The 17,144-nt window shown below is 42.3% G+C and overlaps 2 protein-coding genes across 4 annotated transcripts in view; both read right to left on the bottom strand.

The window, feature by feature from the left end:
• Positions 1–176, bottom strand: part of HAUS6 (HAUS augmin like complex subunit 6) — a 33,623-nt gene extending 33,447 nt beyond the window's left edge. For both annotated transcript variants that reach the window (XR_005565312.1, XM_039385971.1), the window contains exon 1: positions 42–176. Coding sequence is in view for 1 of the 2 variants with exons in the window: in XM_039385971.1 (XP_039241905.1) it covers positions 42–136 (95 nt within the window). In the remaining variant the exon portion in view is untranslated. The remainder of the gene's footprint in view (positions 1–41) is intronic.
• Positions 177–407: 231 nt separating this feature from the next.
• PLIN2 (perilipin 2) lies at positions 408–14,794 on the bottom strand. Of its 2 annotated transcripts, XM_027741787.2 has the most exons (9): positions 14,677–14,794; positions 12,606–12,662; positions 12,329–12,524; positions 11,599–11,681; positions 10,794–11,079; positions 10,295–10,479; positions 9,410–9,544; positions 8,436–8,726; positions 408–1,666 (listed from the first exon to the last, which is right to left on the bottom strand). In XM_027741787.2, the coding sequence occupies exons 2-9, from the start codon at positions 12,633–12,635 to the stop codon at positions 1,532–1,534; spliced, it is 1,341 nt and encodes a 446-aa protein (XP_027597588.1). In that variant the 5' UTR covers positions 12,636–12,662; positions 14,677–14,794; the 3' UTR covers positions 408–1,531. The 2 variants fall into 2 exon arrangements, with proteins under 2 accessions (XP_027597588.1, XP_027597590.1); XM_027741789.2 differs by having other exon boundaries at positions 408–8,726.
• Between the last annotated feature and the right edge of the window lie 2,350 nt (positions 14,795–17,144).

The raw sequence follows: 17,144 nt of genomic DNA, 5'->3' as shown, positions 1-17,144 counted from the left end.
CGGGTGGAAGAGCCACCGCCCCCCCCCCCTCCCGCACTGACCGTCCCACGTTCACGTCCTCGGGGCATTTGTTCGGGTCGAAGCCGAGGGCCAGCAAGTAGAGCCAGAGGTGATCCTTCTCCCAGACGTGGGCCATGGCTGCCCCGGGCGCTCGGACCGCGCGGGCGCCCGCGCCTCGCGCCGCAGCCCGCCAAAAACAGCCCCGCACCCCCGCCCTCGCGAGACCGCTCTCCCCAAAGCGAGGCAGGGCGGCCGCGCTGCCTCACGGGAGGTGTAGTCCGGGCGCCGAGGAAACCGCCAGCGGGCCCTTCCCGTTGAAATGGGTTTGTGATCGGACGGCGAAATTTAACACGGAACAAACAAACAAACTGAAAAAAAAAAAAAACCAACCACACCGGCAAGCGAGCTGAGCGGTTCAAACTTTTATTTCAAGGCATTTCAGTGACCAGACTTGTAAGTGCTCACAAGCAGAGTCTCCCGGGGTGCCGCGCAGTAGGGCGATGCGGTGCGGGCGGCGCTGGACGGATCAGCGCCGTGACACGGCTCCCGACGGGCTGCATCGCCCCGGCGGAGCAGCTCGGTCTGGTCCTTAAAAACAAATGTTAACAAGCCCGCTTCCAGCCCCGTTCTCACTCTCCCCTACTCCTACAGAACTTACTGTGTGCGAGCAAACGCGGCCTCATCATTCCTCAAAAAATAACCGACATTTTATTTAAACAGAAAAAGTCCCCACACTGTTACCAGAAGCATCCTCACGTTCAATTCCCTCTTTTTTTCTTTTCAATTTTCTTTTGTCCCACATCTGTATCTCTTTGTCCTCCATTTTCCCTCACTTCTTACAGTCTCTTACCTTTTCTAACTGCTACCCTTATTCCTGGAAAACTTTAATTTTTAAGCATTTACCCTCTTCTAGTCTTAGGCGCCACAACTGATAGCATCACAATGGCCAAAATATTTGCACACAGAAGGTATGTGGAAAGAAAGGGAGTCCTTCTGTGCATAAAGCACTCTTGCCAAAGGAAAGCTCTAAGCTTCTAAGCTCTGTAGGTGCAGAGCCTAACAAAAAGAACTTGAGAAAATTTGAGATAGACAAAGTCTCTTACCCCTTCCAGCAGCAAAGAGGTAGATACAGAACTGCTTTTCAGGTAGACTGAAAGGGGAAATTTTGTGGGCAAATCCTCATCAACTCCTTTTGTTGGCAGCCCTTTATGCAAAGCACTGGGGTGTTCTCATGGCCGCTATCAGCAGGAGAACACATCATTAACAAAGATCAGATCAGTTGGATACACTGGTTAGGCTATACCTGGCTTATAGAATGGGAGCTTGACACCTATGCTAATGAATTAATGTAGTGTGCATTCCTTATGTAGAAAAAAAACCCAGATTTTTGATGCAGCTAAATGAAACGGCAGTGATTTTTAAAAAAATATCCCCATAATCCCTAAACTAGGCAGGTTCACCTTCAAAAAGGAGAAATCTAAATTAAACATGGCAAAGGTACATTGTATCAAAATAAGATTTTTATCCTTCTCTATTCAGCTCTTTGCCCTGTAGTGTAAGGGCCATTTGTGCGTGAAAAGTCTTGTTGATCCTCTTCATCCAAATCCAAAATGTCTGGGATATCATCTGACTCTGAAGACAGGTCTGTAATAGTGAAATCTGGAACCTGTGTCAGAATGAAATTTCAATCAATTTAACTAAACAAATTCGTGCAGTGCTCCTCTCTGAAGTCATGACACAAAGATACATAGCATCTCTAGAAATCAGACCCAATATACTGAATACAGAGTGAAATATGCTCAGTCACATATGAAACACATAGCATTAACACGGACCAAATACTATGCAAGATACAGATCAGTTGCTTAGAAGACAGGATTTTATAGTAGATATAAGTGTAGAAGGCCCTTCCGGAAGATTTTACTGTGAAGAGATTAGGGATTTTCACTTAAGAAAGCTTTCCTCTTTGGCCAGAGACAGTTTTAGATATTTTCTCTTCCTGCATGCCAGAGAAGCTCTCCCTGGCATGAGAAAAGATAAGTTCTTACGGACATGTTTGAAGGTCAGGAGGGCCTGGGATGATAAAAGCCCCAAGAACAGCAGGCATATCTTCTTTTCCTAGGCCTGGTGCAGTTTTGTGCTGATATGTTAAGTGTTCTTGACTCCGAAAATAAATTCTCCTAAATCCTTCCACTGCCTAGTATTTTGGGGGTACCTGTGTGGTTTTGACCCTCACATTAGAGATGTAACAGAGATGAGCTCAGTGGACTGAATTTGGTGAAACTGGTAAAAGTGGTGACTGGAAAATTAAGAAAGGAGGTTTTAAAAATTACTTTGCCTTTCTTCTTTCCATAAAGGCAATGGACTATATTAAGTAATCTGCCCTGAGGAGATTGATACGGATTGCTCTGTACTGCCCTGCCTGCCTACTGAATTAAACCTTTCCTGAGGAAACAAATACCTGGAACTGCAATTTCACTTTTGTCTCTGTTTTAACTACATGTGTAGTATTCTGTACTGTTAAGCAGCGCCAGGTTTCAGGAATTGCTAGAAACATTAGTGGATACATGGATGTTACAGACTTCTAAAAATGTTGGCTAAGACACTTAGGAGCTTAAGTCCCAACCCTTAAGTCCCTTTAGTAGGACTTAGATTACTTAGGCACTTCTGAAAAATGGGATATAATTAAGCAATTTACTCATAACTGTAAATTTTTTACACCAAGTGAAAAATGCTTACATCTGTAGTTTGATTAGTAGTTAGTTTTAATGTTGGTGATGAGACATACTTGGAGTCAGATACAGTATCAGCAAATAACAACTGTTGCATGCTGAAAGGACTTCGGTTCTGCATGTTCAAAGCAGCAACAATTTGCAGAGGTTTCTATGCATTTCTGTAACTTAATCTCAGTGCTGACTGTAGAAACAGTTTTAATCCATTCCCTAACTGCAAAACACCTTATGACTTACTTTTATGAAAGACAGTAGGCAAGAAAAAAGCTATGCTGTGCCTGCTTTGAAGACATGTCAGAAGGGCAGAGAAGATATCAAATTATAAGGGGATTACTGTTTCAGCTACCAGGCTGTACACAGCACAGGATTGCTGCATGTGAATCACTCAGTTTCTTACAGAGTTGGTAGTCATAGGGCACCAGGGACTTAGAAATATTAATTATTAATTGAAACTGAGTTTTAGAAGAACTTAAGCAGTGTGTGACTTTTCAGGCACTACTGTTGACAACCTAAGCTTGATCAAAATGAGATCTGTAATTTTTGTCTCAAAAAAATCAAAATCAAAAGGCACTAAGAATGAGGGAAACACATCTTTCTACCAGAAACAATTATCTTGCATCTTTCTGCTTACGGCAATTTGCCTAAAACTCTAATTACTGAACTTAGAGAAATCAACAAGTTTTCTCACTATCGGTACATGACCCTGTATTCCATACTGTAGTATAAATCAGGGTATCTTAACAAGACTAAGGCTAAGTAGTCCATACACAAAACCATTTAAAAACGTGCCCAAAGGAATTGTTTAAATGAGTTGGTTTATTCTTTATTTACACTGAGCAGGACACATAACCATGTTCAGTAACTGTGTCTGACCAGTAAAAATTTTTACTATATCCTACATTTAAGAGGCTTTTACTCATATCCATGTTGTTCTCACTGATAACAGAATAATCACTGAAATTTAAGTTTGTGCTTTCCTCATCTTCTTAATGCAAGCAGTAAAAGCACCTGACTCCTTTAATGTAAGAGTAAGATTTTCATAGCCATGAAAGAATTTCATATTGAAGTGTATGTCAGCATCAAACAGAGTGGATGTCAGTATGATTTATCTCAGTTTTGAACATGCTAAATTGTATTAGAATTGCACATTCTAACATCTGCACCAGTCTAACTAAATCAATGCAAAGCTCTTGGCATTACGGGATTGCTTAGGTAAAGGACCTTCACTTCCATACCACTTTTCACAGTTGACTTACTGCTTTGTTTCAACTTCCTATCAATTCTTGCAAGAAGCATAAGATACAACCCTTCTTCGTGCTATTTCTCCATAAGATGCAGTTAAATCATTTACACAGAAAAGTGAACAGCTTGCAAAAACCTTATATGGAATAGTACAGAACATACTTCAGTGTTTTGCTGTCTTCATACACAAACAGTAACATCAATACTAACAACTTTGATCAATTTTTTCTTGCTAAATATGTTTTCAGAACTGAGCCACAGATCGCTCTCATTTTGGGCATTTTCAAAACAAAGCGCCTATTTTTAGTCATCGGAGACTGTATTATCCAAAAGAAGTGAAATTGCCACCTGAATATGAACACAAATAAATTTAACAAAACACTATGCAATACCTCCAGCAAGCTGTGGCATGTAAAACTTTCTGATCATGCAAATTACTAACAGATCATGCTTAAAAATGTTTAGTTCTGTTTCCTCTTTTTAATTAGATGGTTTAAATAAGTTTTTCCTTGGTAGTTATGCTTTTTTTTTAAAATAGCAAAAAATAATTCATCAGTTGTTCCCAAACCCTTTCACCTATCTTACTACCTATAAAATATTATTCTAACTTGAATTCTGGAAAATACTAATGCAAAAAAATTAATCTTGAAGAATAGATGACATTTCAAAAGTTTTCCACCTTTCTTTAGTTTGAGGCAAACCAGCTTCAACTCCAGTTCTTATACAAATCTTGTAATTTGGCTTTGACCAATGCTATAAATATGATGTTTGCCAAACTTGCGTACCATATGGTGCTATTTACAAATGCTTACATTTAGAGCTTTTGTAGAAAAGGACTATTTGCAATGATGGAATAATAGTTCTCTGTCGACTGCACCTGAAAGGAGGAAGTGTCAACTAGCATGAACAATTTGTGAGTGATCTCTTAAAGAGAAACAGTATCCGAATTCTAAATAAACACTAAGTAGCCTAGGTAATTATGTTACTATTTTAACCTTTATCTTCCCAGGTTTTGTATGGCTATCAGCCTTTGACATGCTTCCATTTCATCTAGTTTATCTGCCTTGCTGCAAAGAGTTGAACTTATTTCCTATCATTTTCAACGCACATGGTCTTACCTTTTTTAGAAGGTAAATTCACAGCTTAGAGAAACTTCACAGCTTTCTAGCCCAAGCTATATCCTCAAAAGTGATTTTGGACTAAGAGCAAGCAAGTTTCTGTGCAGTGGACCTGAATTGTTTGATACATGCAATTACAGAGAAACAGGTAGGATGACAGGAAAATTCATGAGCAAACTCTGCTCTGGTTTCCCTCCTTTATTTGAAAGGAAGCACCTCAGCTTCAGTCAAAAACAACAGTGGCAAAAAGAGAAAGATGACTTTGGAAGGTGTCTGCATCATTTTTGCCTCCAATGGGCATTTTAATAGTTGCTCTCTCTTGCTGCACTAGAGAAAAATAAGTTCTGTCTGTACAGCTGCAGTAAGACTAGAGCGTGGGGATATGCTGTGCTAAATTATCTACAAGAAAATACCCACGCAAGCTCCAGCTGCAATTCAGTTTAAACATTCAGTGCTGTCTGTATTAGCAGAGTATAATAATCTCAATCCAGAGAACTTTATTCTATATAATGAATCAGGAATATACTTATTTGTTGTTAGTCAGTCCTTTCTTCCACTAGGGAAGGGTTCCTAATTCTATTTGGGGGATGGGGGGCGGATAAAACTTAAAGCACTCAGTGGCTGGGCAGCATCCAACAAAACTACAAAACTATCACAATAGCACAGCACAGGAACCTACATATAGCATTTTAGACTAACAGGCTTTATAAGCCCAGCATTTAACCAGGCACTGCTGTTTGCAGCCACCAGTTGTAGGTCAGCTGTCAGAAGTCAATGAACTTTACACAGAAGCAACCCAATAGCACATGGTGAGGGAGAAGTACTTTGAAGGTCTAGGCTGGTATCAGTTTCCCTTGCTTTCTATTTCATCTGCTTGCAGAGGCTTAGTAAAGCTGGACAGCCATGTAAGGGTACGAACCAGTAGCACAACTTAAGGCAGAACAGAGATGTACTGCTTATTCACTAATAGCAGATGATGCTGTTTATTTCTCAATCCTTAAAAAAAAACAGTGAAAAGTTTTGGTATTTTATTTGATTGATCAGCTCAAGATGAAGTCCCAGAGCAATTAGATTTTAAAATGTATAGAAGAATGGGAATTCCCTTCTTTAAACAGCCAGCTGCACCCAGACCTAATTAGTTCCATTCTGTTGCTGAACACATCTACAACAGTGGATGCACTCTAAAATTTTATTATAAATGGAGATAAAGAAGGATAGTCTCTGGCTGGCTCATGCAATAGTTAAAGTAAACTTTAAAAGAAGTTAATTGCTGAAAGCACTCCAGAAGTCTTAACTCAGGTACTAATTGGAAAAGAGTATCTCATCCTTTCATGTTAATTTTATGCTAAACAACTCCCTACATAAAGTAAATATTTAAAGCAGGGAGGATTATAGATAACACTTCTTTAATTATGTTGTTACAATTTGTTTAATATTGTGCTTAAAAAGTCTTCCTCACACTTCTAGGCCAAACCTGACTTAACAGTTAAGCAATCCCTCTCACAGTAGATGGCTAGATAACAGGTAATTTGCTTTAGTGCCCACATTGTGCCAGACAGAGGTATTGTTCCATGAAGCAATGTGCCACTATGTGATAAGCTTCCTTTGAACTCCATTTGCTTCACACTGTTTGGTGACCTCTTTGAAAATGGTGGCCAGCATTGCAACTCAATGATTGCAACTCAAAAGTTGTACAGGGCATGCATTAGGAACACAGATACAACTTACCTGGACAGCCCCAAACCAAGAAAGCTTATTTCATAGTGACAGTAATTCTTTTCCAGTGGAGGATTCACAGTATTTACTGAGGAAAAACTGTACCCAAGTAGCTGCGTGTACATTTGTCACTCAAGTTCAAAGGAGGTTAGATAAAGTTAAACAAGTTTAAACTGGTGTTGCAGCTGAGAAGTATACACTGTTTATAGGGAGCCAACAGACAGCCAGCAGTTTCATGCACACCAAACACCTACTGTGAAGGGAGGAGAGGGTTCTTTTGTGCATATCCTTCTTTTTTCAATATTAAAACATCCAGGAGCTCACAGCTTAGGTCATCATTAAAGGTGGACAACAGCAAGGACCAAAAAAAGCAGCAGTAAAGCTAAGATTCAGTGGAGGGATGCACACAGACTCTAAGGGAGGAAGGAAATGCTGCAGCAGTATCTTATCTATCTATAGATACACAAACACATTTTCAATGCACATCTATCTCATTTGCATGTCAAGCTTGCTTTCTGCTAGACCAGGTTTGAAGGAGTCACAGAAGAGCAAGTTACTCTGTTTTAAAACACCACTGAAATGGAGACAGACATTGGCTACTAAAGCATTTATTACTAACATACAACATGAATTACAAAAGGATGCCTATAAAAAACACACACGGACAACAGCAGGCATCTGGTTACAAACAGCATGAATGAATACCTTTATACTGCATATGAAAAAAAATGTATTGATAATTATTTGGTCCATCACTGGAGCAGGGTCCCCAAGGAAACATTCAAGGAGCATCTGGACGACACTCTTAATCATATGGTTTAGTTTTAGGTAATCCTGCGAGGAGCAGGAAGTTGGACTTGATGATGCTTATGGGTCCCTTCCAGCTTGACATATTCTATGATTCTGTGATCAAGTTACTGTGTTAAACAATAGTTAAGTTTATATTAATGTTAACACTGTCACAGCATTTAACTCCAGCTGACCAGTTCAGAAACCCCACTTTCAGCTTTGGCATCCTGCGCTCACAGAACTTTTGTCATGAATTGTGTAGGAACAGAGTCTGAGACAGATCCATAATTATCAAAAGTGTGATCTGCAGCAAACATAGACTGAAAGTGTACCTATACTGCAGGGCTTTTAAATGCATTTCATAGTATTAAGGCTTTTATAGCCTTCTGGTAGAGATCAAGGAACAAAACAAAAGCTTTTAGCTAGGGTAGGTTTCATTTATACTAATGGTATTAATACCACAGATAAGCATAGTGAGGTTTCTCGACAGACAAACAAGGCATCTTGACAACTGTAAGCTGACAATACTTAGGCACTTGAGACAGTTTGAGTTTTTAGAGTGGCTTAACTACACAGGACAACACACAGCTTATATGTAAGTGTGTCCTGTCTCTGTAGATTCCCCTCCTCCTATATTTATGGATTTTTCACCAAGGCTTTTTTGACAGCTACACTTGGTAAGGCCACTCGTTTTGTCAGTCAGCAGAGTACATGCAAGCTATGCAGTTTATTCAGTAGTGTGTTCAGGCTGTTTGTCTTTCTGGCTGGAATTTTTCTCCCCTTCACCTTTGCTCTCAGCATGCTGAATGCCAGGCAATTGTGGGTAAAAGGGACCTACCAGCAAGTTGAGAGGCGTGTTGTTAACAAGATAATCCATCACATCATCCAGAGACTCCTTCATTTTCTTCAGCTGTCCTTTACTAGCTGTAAGAAAGCTGTCTGATAATTCTTGGAAGGAGGATGCAGACCGAAAGCTCTGGTAGACATCACCTGCCATTGACCCGACACTGTAAACCTGATCCTGCACATTCTGCGGCAGCCCCTGTAGGCTTGAGACCAGTGTGAGGCAAGTGGTCTGAAGTTGCTGAGTGAGGCTTTGTGCAATAGCTAGAGTTCTTGACTCAATGTACTAGAAAGAAAAAGTATAACAGCATATTAGTGTCATTTTATGACTGTAGCAACTTTATGTTGCTCAAGATACATGAAGAAGCAAAGTAAAGGGGATATAAGTGAAATAAAGCTATAGCGGATAATAAAATGGGCCTTAAGTCTGAAGAGTCAGAGACTTAAAAGTACTTGATATCTCTTCAGCACTCAAGTTCTTTGTGAACAGAAACACTGATGGCTTCTGCCTAGTGACAGACAAGCAAACTCTTGTTTCAGCCCCGGATAACAAGTCACAGCAGGTAAGTATATTCTAATCAATGAACCACTGTTTAAAGCTACATGTAGGACTATCCGAGCCTGTGCCTAAGACTGCTTTATGCTGACAAATTGTTATTTCTGGTCTGGACACATCAGATAAGTGAGTTCTAGCTAATTTACATATGGACATCCCAACACAGGTTCACATACCAAACAGGATGAGCATTCTCATGAGAGGAGAATGAACCCTAGAATGTTTGCAGGAAGCAGGCTCATTTAAGAGCTTGGGTCCCCTACTTTTCTCTAGTCAACTGCCCTGAGCTTCAGCATCCCGATTTCATGTTTGCACATAAGCTTCTCTGATGCACACTTCAGGGACTGTTAGCTTTCCATTACCTTCACAGTATACAATCCATTTATCTCTAGTGTACATTTACATCTATTTACCTCAGCACTACGCAGTTCACCACCGTCATTTTGGCCTGTATTTTTCTTCCATTCTACCCAGGATTGATAAAGCTTTTCCTGAGCACCAAGAAGTTTCTTATTGGCACTATTCACGTTCTTTCTGGCATACTCGATCTGAAAGACAGCCAAATAAGGAAGTAGAGCAAAGAGTCCAAGCAGTTCCTTTAAGGCTACCCTACCTTGACTGTTTTGTAATCTTCTTTTTAAATATGTCAGAAGTTCAGTATAAAGGACTTTGGGAGTATAAGAATGTGTTTCTTGTGTTCAAAGAATTGAACACTGGGAGCAGTTTTGAGACATTATGTAGTGTTCCCCTCTGCCTCAACCATTTCTGCGTCCCCCACTGGCATCCTACAGAAGGAACTGAAAGCGTGCAGGTGGCCATGACTCTTTATGTGCAGTCTGTCCTGTACATAAAGGTACATTGTTAGGATAAGACTACTGAAGTACCCAGAAATACTCAGAGACAGAACCAGCAAGAGCAGTAAGCCCCAAAGGAATCTGACATTTTGTTAACATAAAGGACCTAAAGAACTGAAGTGTGTCTAAATTGCAAAACACTTTTGTCACTGAATCAAGTGTCAAACCCAGAACTACAAAACATGAATACAATTTTAAATATGTCACTTTTATTTCTGCAGTGCTTACAGTTACAAGCAGCTGCACAATCGCAGCTCAGCCTGATTTAGGACATCTCCTGAATGGTGATGAAAATCTCTTAATGGCAAATGCTTTGTATTTAGAAAATGCATTTAGCGTGAGGCAGCGATTCCAGTCTTCCTATTGCTCTTTTGGCTGTTTTCTTCACTCTAAAACTACCCCAAAATTTGCTTTTCATACCTCAAGTGAAAGCTCAAAACTTACCAGACTAACAGTGTGGTGAAGCTGAGAGATTGTCTCCTGGCTTTTCTGTTTAGCATCTTTAACTTTGTTTAAGGCTTGTTGGTAGGCACGTGTGCGGAGTTTTGAAGACAGGGATCCTAATCTAACATAGTAGCTTGGCTTTTGAACTCCAACTTCAAAACCTTCAACGTTTGCAGCTTCTTTCTCTACGTATGTTGAAAGGAAGCAAATTGATCACTGGAGGAAAACTTAAAGAGGTCTGAGACAATTTTATCTGCCTAGTAACAGCTGAATACTGAAGTTGCTGAGTAGTCCGTTAGCAACAAGATAGATCATCTTACATGGAAATCCTTACTTTCATTATGTTTCCCCTGTGAAGATGTCATTACACCCAGCAAGGCAAAAGGCAGCTTAGGAAGCACATGCTCCCTCCCCACTATAAATAAGCAATAAACGGATGATTGCTTCCTTCTCGCTAATACAAGCATTCCAACAAAATCAAAGCTTCAATTGGTCTTACCTAGTTCTGCTTCTGTAAGTGGGAAATACTGGTCTACAAGGGTCTCTGATTTAGTGAGAGCACTGTCCACTCCACTGCTCACCATTTGCACCACACGACTTCTCAGGACAGCGTTAATGCTCCCACTGACAACTGACTTAGTCATTTCTAAGCTGTCTTGCATTGCTTCTTTAGTCTTGCCCACAACTCCAGTGATCGTGTGAGCAACAGTTTCCTTGGCACCAGTCACAGTGGTTGTTACAGCTTCTCTGGCTCCAACAACTACATCCTTGGCATTGGCAACAACCTGCCGTAGGAAATACATTGATTCACTAAAAATATTTATTGGTGAGAGCTACATAATCCAGGAAATAATAAATTTCTGTTAAAGTTTGTAAAAGTATAGGTTATCTAGGAAAAATTCTGCCCTGAAAACATATGTCCTGAAAACATATGTACAAGACACAACAAGATATGACTGCCATGCAGCCTTCAGCTCAAAACACTTCAGGGATTGTAATCCAATCACTATTTTATTCACACTGAGCAGGAAAGAGACAAAGACTTGAGTGTAAAAAAATTAGACCCGCCAGTGAACTGCATCTATAGATAGAGGTGTCAAACGATGGAAAAATTTAAAGTAAAAAATGCTTAATGGCCTCACAAAGGCATCAAACAGTTCGACAGCTACATCTGTGTCTTCTTCATTGCTTTAAAGCTGTGGTTCAGGCATGGCTTTTTGAAATCTGTCTCCCTGGTTTTCAGCGATAAAAAAAGAAGGGTGTATGGTTCTTCACCTTAGCATATTTACATGGAAAGAACTTACCTTATCAGTGGGTTGATTCAGTATAGGTAGCCTCTCTTCAATTTTGTCTAGACCTATACATGCATAGTTGTTGGCAACTACAACTATAAAAGAAATTACAAGAGTTGGCTTTAATAGTTTTTTCCCCTGGTATAAATAATTCAAATTGAAAATTCCTCTTGAAACAGAACTCATGCAACACTCTTAAAAGTAGTTTCCTTCCCCCTTCAGTGAGATTTGAGGCAACAAAGCCCAAGAACAAGGCAGATTTACAGTGCCAGGAAAAAAAAAAATCACTTGTAGGCAGAGAAAATCCATTCGATAATTTACAAGCAACTATAGAAAAAGCTGAAACACCTTGCCCATTTGCCATATCATGAAACCAGGCTCCGGGTTAGGACAGCATTGTGACACAGTTTCCAAAGTCCTCAGTGTGAGGAAGTGAAACAGTAGCATTTGAAACCAGGTGAAAGGCAAGAAAGGTGTTGAGCAAGAGATTACTTAATCATCCTGTGTATCAAAAGGAGTCAATCAGTTTAGTACTACAAAAGATGGAATCTGCTTTCGCTCTGCACTATTTTTTTTTAAGTCATACCCATCTATAATCAGTTACTTAGGCCAGGCAACAGGTTTAGTCAGCTACCCGACACAGCACTCCTGACCTGCATGACCATGTTAAACTATAAGTGCATCTGGATATATAAAACAATCAGCTGAACTGAAGTTATCAACAGCTTCATCTTTGCCTTACTTTGCGGTTCCAGCTTCTGGATGATAGGCATAGCACTTGTCACAGCTACCGATGTAATTGTCTTCACTCCTTTCTCTGCTACCTCACATACTGACTTCAAATAAGGATGGTTATCCTTAGTGGTGATGTAAGCTGTAGAGACCATATCATAGGTGGAGCTCACCAAAGGAAGGTTGACAACTCTCAATACAATATTCTGTTTAAAAGAGAAAGGGGTTAGCTGACTCCTATATTTCTGATCTAGACAAAAAAAAATATGGGACTAATTCAGACATACCTGCTGTGGATCAATTGCTGCCAATGCCATTTTTTCAGCTCTTGAACCTTACACAGTCTGTGAAAGAAGCATATTCAAGACATGGTGTTCTCATATCCACTTCATCTAAGCACCAAACTTTGAAACCAACAACCTTCTTGTGATCCACTCCGTTTAACGGGATCAGAATGTTCACTTCTTGCATACAGGAATTAGATTTTATTGTAACAATTTAGAAATCCAAAACTTGGTTTAGGCAACACAAGCATGGCACATACACAAGACGGGCTTTGAGATACAGCAGCTCATTGCTGAATAACCAGAGTTACCAGCTGGTGGATTCCTTTATTTTTCTAGAAGAATTAAGATACAACTGGGTTTATCTGTTGAGCCAGGACACAAGGCACTAAAATCTAGTTTAGGATGTTCAAGCCAGATGAAGAATCCACCAGCAACATCTTTAATCAGATTACATCTTCTGTAGGGAGCGCACCTAGGGCTCACACTTGCTCAGCTTGCTTAAAAGTTAGCATTCCTATAACACACAGAGCATGCTAATTTAGAGTAAAATATTACCCATCCCCCACTGAAACAGGTTGCAAACACTGGTTATTCAGCAAGTCTACATTACTCAACATGTATTCCAACATGTATTCCCATGGAGAAAATACTAACAGCTTTCCCCACATGAACCCTATAAAAGAAGTGGTATTGCAGTACCACATAATGAGAGAACACAGAAGCACATTGTCGTGTGTACATCATACACATGTAGGCTGAACTAAATGTGCAAGAAGCACTGTTTGCATTGATAATTTCACATGACATTTAGGTTCCAGAAGAACCTGTATAAATGAAGGCAACAAAAAGGCAAACTAAGAGGCCATTCTCAAAAGGACTGTGGTTTACGAGGCCTTCTGCTAGGTTTGTCAAAGAGCCAACAGCAGTTTTCTGTCTCATACATATGATAGCATCAAAAGGAGTGTGTTAATATTCCCCCTGAGGTAAAGTAAAACTTTTCCCCATTACATAATGGGGAACAAGGACAAAGGCATGCTGTTAATATTTTACAGGCATATTTGCACATATTAACATATATGTGCCATACAGTAATGCCTGTAATGAGATTAACCACTGTACATGGAACACACAAGGAGGTAACAGACAAGGGTTACAGCAGTAACAGAGAAGTTTTCCTTCCATTTATCAAGAACTGAAATACCCCAAAAACATGTTCTATTTCTCACATAGCATTACAAGTCAGATTACCTGGAGTACAACTGAATTTCACTATGAAGTGCAAAGCATGCTGCATAACAGAAGAGGCTAGCAGCACAGAATATGGAATGGGGAATGAGGAAGGGCCCTTACTTAAAGGATTACTCAATATCTGTAATGTGTCCCACAAGATCCATCCACACACTAGTCACTAAACCATAACAGTTAGCCCCTGAAGTTATTCCTGCTCTTAAAGAAGATGAAGATAACTAGGATCTTCCCTTGAAGAGGTTTAGCCCTGGTAAAAGTCAGATCCGCTTCTCTGGAGCAGGTGAGTAAGATGCCTGGAGTCGAAGTCCAAGCATATTTCAGAGACAGCAAAAGACTCTAAACAGGAAAGCACACTGAGCTACGTCACAAACTTAATTTCTACTTTCTCCCCTCGCTATGGGAAGAAGTGAAAGACCAGCAAGCAGCACGACAGCCATACAGAACCGCCACGGCGCCCGTCCTGGCTCACCGCTCTACCCCAGGCAGGAAGGCGCCCCAGTTTCCCAAGTGCCACCACGGGCCGCTTCCGGGACGAGGCTTTTCAACGCCACTCCCGGGGGCGTTCGAGGATCTCGAGACTTTCTGGTCCCGAAAGAACTTCTGCCAGCCTACCAAAACCCACTGGGACGCGGGGCGAGGGGCCCGCGAGGGCGGAGGCAGCAGGGGCGGCCCCATGGCGAGCGCCGCACCCGGAGCCGCAGCCCCCGCCCGCTCCGCCCGAGGCTCCACCATATTGCGGAGTGAGCGCCGCGGGGCGGGCGGGCGCCGAGGGCTCTTGTGGCCGGCGAGAGCCAGGCCGGAGCACCGGGGCTGCCGTACTCACCCGGGAGGAGGAAGCAGGAGGAGCCGCCGCCGCCGCCGCCTGGAGCACGGGCAGGGTCAGGGTCACGGGCGCCGCTGCCGCCGACTGGGGAACCCCGGGCTCGCCCCGCTATTTCTGGGGCGTTACCGCCGTCGCGCGTCACCGCCGTCGCGGGGCGGGGCCCACACGTCGTGACCCCGCGGCGGTCAGCGGGAGGGCAGCGCTGCCGAGTCCGAGAAAGGAGAGTCCTGTGTGACTGGGCTTGCAGAAGGACACGTCACGGAATCACGGAATATGCTGAGCTGGAAGGGACTCGCAAAGGTCATCGAGTCCAGCTCCTGGCCTTGCGCAAGACAGCCCCAAGAGTCACAACATGACAGCATTGTCTAAATGCATCTTGGACTCTGTCAGGCTTGGTGCTGTGACCACTTCCATGGAGAGCTTGTTCCAGTGCCCAACCATTTTTCTAATATCCAACCTAAACCCTCCCTGGCACAGCTTCTTGCAGAGCAGAATAACTGGAATAAAACAGAAATTTTCACTTCTCTGAACTGATTTATTACACTTCTGCTAGGATGCACACCAAACATTTACAGGCACCCCACTCCTTTGATTCCATTGTTGTCATCTGAGACCTCCCTTTGTTTCTCAGTCACAGTCATGTGGCTTCTTAAGTGTAAACCACTCAGTATACCCATGACAACCACAAAATAAATTAACCCTGTCATGGTTTGAGATCCCCAAAATCTAATTCCCTAGTCTAAGCCCCCTCCCCCATCTCAACCTAGTGTAAGATGTGGAGTTTTTTACAGACAAAACACGAGACTCAGAATGGGGGAAAGGGAATATATTACAATGACTGTACAAATAAATATTATAATACATTATACACACGATCACAACTATCTCTACCATGACATAAGTATTTACAATGGATCAGATCTCTTCTCCCCTCCAAATAAAAGTCCAGGAGGGAAGAAGGACAGATCCCTTCCTCAGAGCAGCAAAGTCTCTAAGGCAGCAGTCATCTGTCCTCTTCACAATGCAGCAGCTGGTAGCTGGATTTCTTTTCAATACACAGAAGGGGATCTCCAAGCCCCTTGGCCCGTCATCTCCAAACGAGGGTCTTTCAAGACACAAGGGGGTCTCCTTTCACTCCTCTTGGCTCTCCTTCGACTCCAAGCGAAGGTCTCACCTGTGGACTGCCAGCAGGGACTAAACTCGCTTCACCACAGGCATATCACGAAATGCAGGGGCATCTTCGTGAAAGTCCCTTCCTCAGGGGAGTTCACCCCTGAGTCAGAACATCTTGGGCAGCATTCAGTTGCAAGCCTTTGCCTTAAGAGTTCTACCAGAGCTCCTGTGCTCTGTCTCAGGCTGCAACCTTGGCAGCAGTGGCGAGGGGGGGGGGGAAAGGCCAAGCTCACCCCCCTCTGCATTCCTCTCTGTCCCAGTCCAGCTTCAGGACGCTTTTGAGCTTCTCAGCTCCTCTCTCTAGTGCTGCATGTCCAACACTCCTCTCCTTAATAGGAGTCCATCTCCCTCCTTTCTCGGAGGTCTCAAAGGAGTTTTGGGGGGTCTGGTTCAGTTCTTACCCCCAAAACTCAGTAGCTCTGCTGCTGACTCTCTTTTCTCGGCTCTCCTTCCAGGAGTCCTCTCTGCGGTGCATGCCGTTTGCTGTTTGGTTCAGTTCTTATCTATCCTGGCTCTTAGCCATAGTCTCTGGATGCTGCTTCTGCTGCTGCTCTGTCTCTGCTCAGTCACAGTGGAGAAAACTTTCTTAGCTCTCACCTGCAGGCACGCAGCTTTATGCTGTTCCAGGTCCCCACAGGCCCCTGCCCCCCCCAGGGGGCTTCTGCCGTCTGCTCCTCGTGGCCTCAGAACATGACTACCACTTCTACAACCAAACTACAACTAACCTTCTCTTCCATTTGCTTGTGGTATGTTTACATTTCACAGGAGCGCCCATTGGACAAAACTTCAAAACTTCCAGGGGTCACCACCCCCTGGGGTTTTACCATTTTCTTAGCTTCAGGGGGAAAACCTGGTTCAAACCACTACAACCCCTTTTCTCAGGAGTGTCTCTATTGAGAATTCTTGAGTATTCCAGGGATTTATTTACTAATGTATATCACCGCTATTTGTAGTACAGGAACACCTGCAACTTCCATAGCCCAGGGACACACTCTGCCAGAATGTAGTAATTAGAGACAGTATCAACCCCTCAACAGTCCTTGGCAGGCTAAGTATTTATATTCTGGACATGTTTTTCTTCACAACTAGGTACCCTTCTGTATTTGATGAACTCAGAGAGACTTATCCGAATTCCTGGAAATCTAGGAACTTGCCTCTTGAGATCATTGCCTGGGTTACGGCTGAGGGGGAAGCTGGGGGGGGAGAAAGAGGATGATGTTACCTCTTGGACGGACCAAATTCCTCAAATATCTTAGAACAGAAGTAGGTGTGGTCCCAGCCAAGACTGAAGAAGA

This window comes from Pipra filicauda, unplaced genomic scaffold (assembly GCF_003945595.2).
Source record: "Pipra filicauda isolate LSUMZ 115617 unplaced genomic scaffold, ASM394559v2 scaffold455_size529941_pilon, whole genome shotgun sequence".
Classification (NCBI taxonomy): domain Eukaryota; kingdom Metazoa; phylum Chordata; class Aves; order Passeriformes; family Pipridae; genus Pipra; species Pipra filicauda.
This window is presented reverse-complemented; position numbering and strand designations above follow the sequence as displayed.

Coding starts and splice junctions, on each gene's coding strand:
- PLIN2 (XM_027741787.2), bottom strand. CDS start 12,635: ATGGCATTGGCAGCAATTGATCCACAGCAG. Junction 12,525..12,605: donor CAGCAATTGATCCACAGCAG/GTATGTCTGAAT, acceptor TCTTTTAAACAG/AATATTGTATTGAGAGTTGT. Junction 11,682..12,328: donor CCAGAAGCTGGAACCGCAAA/GTAAGGCAAAGA, acceptor TTTCTTTTATAG/TTGTAGTTGCCAACAACTAT.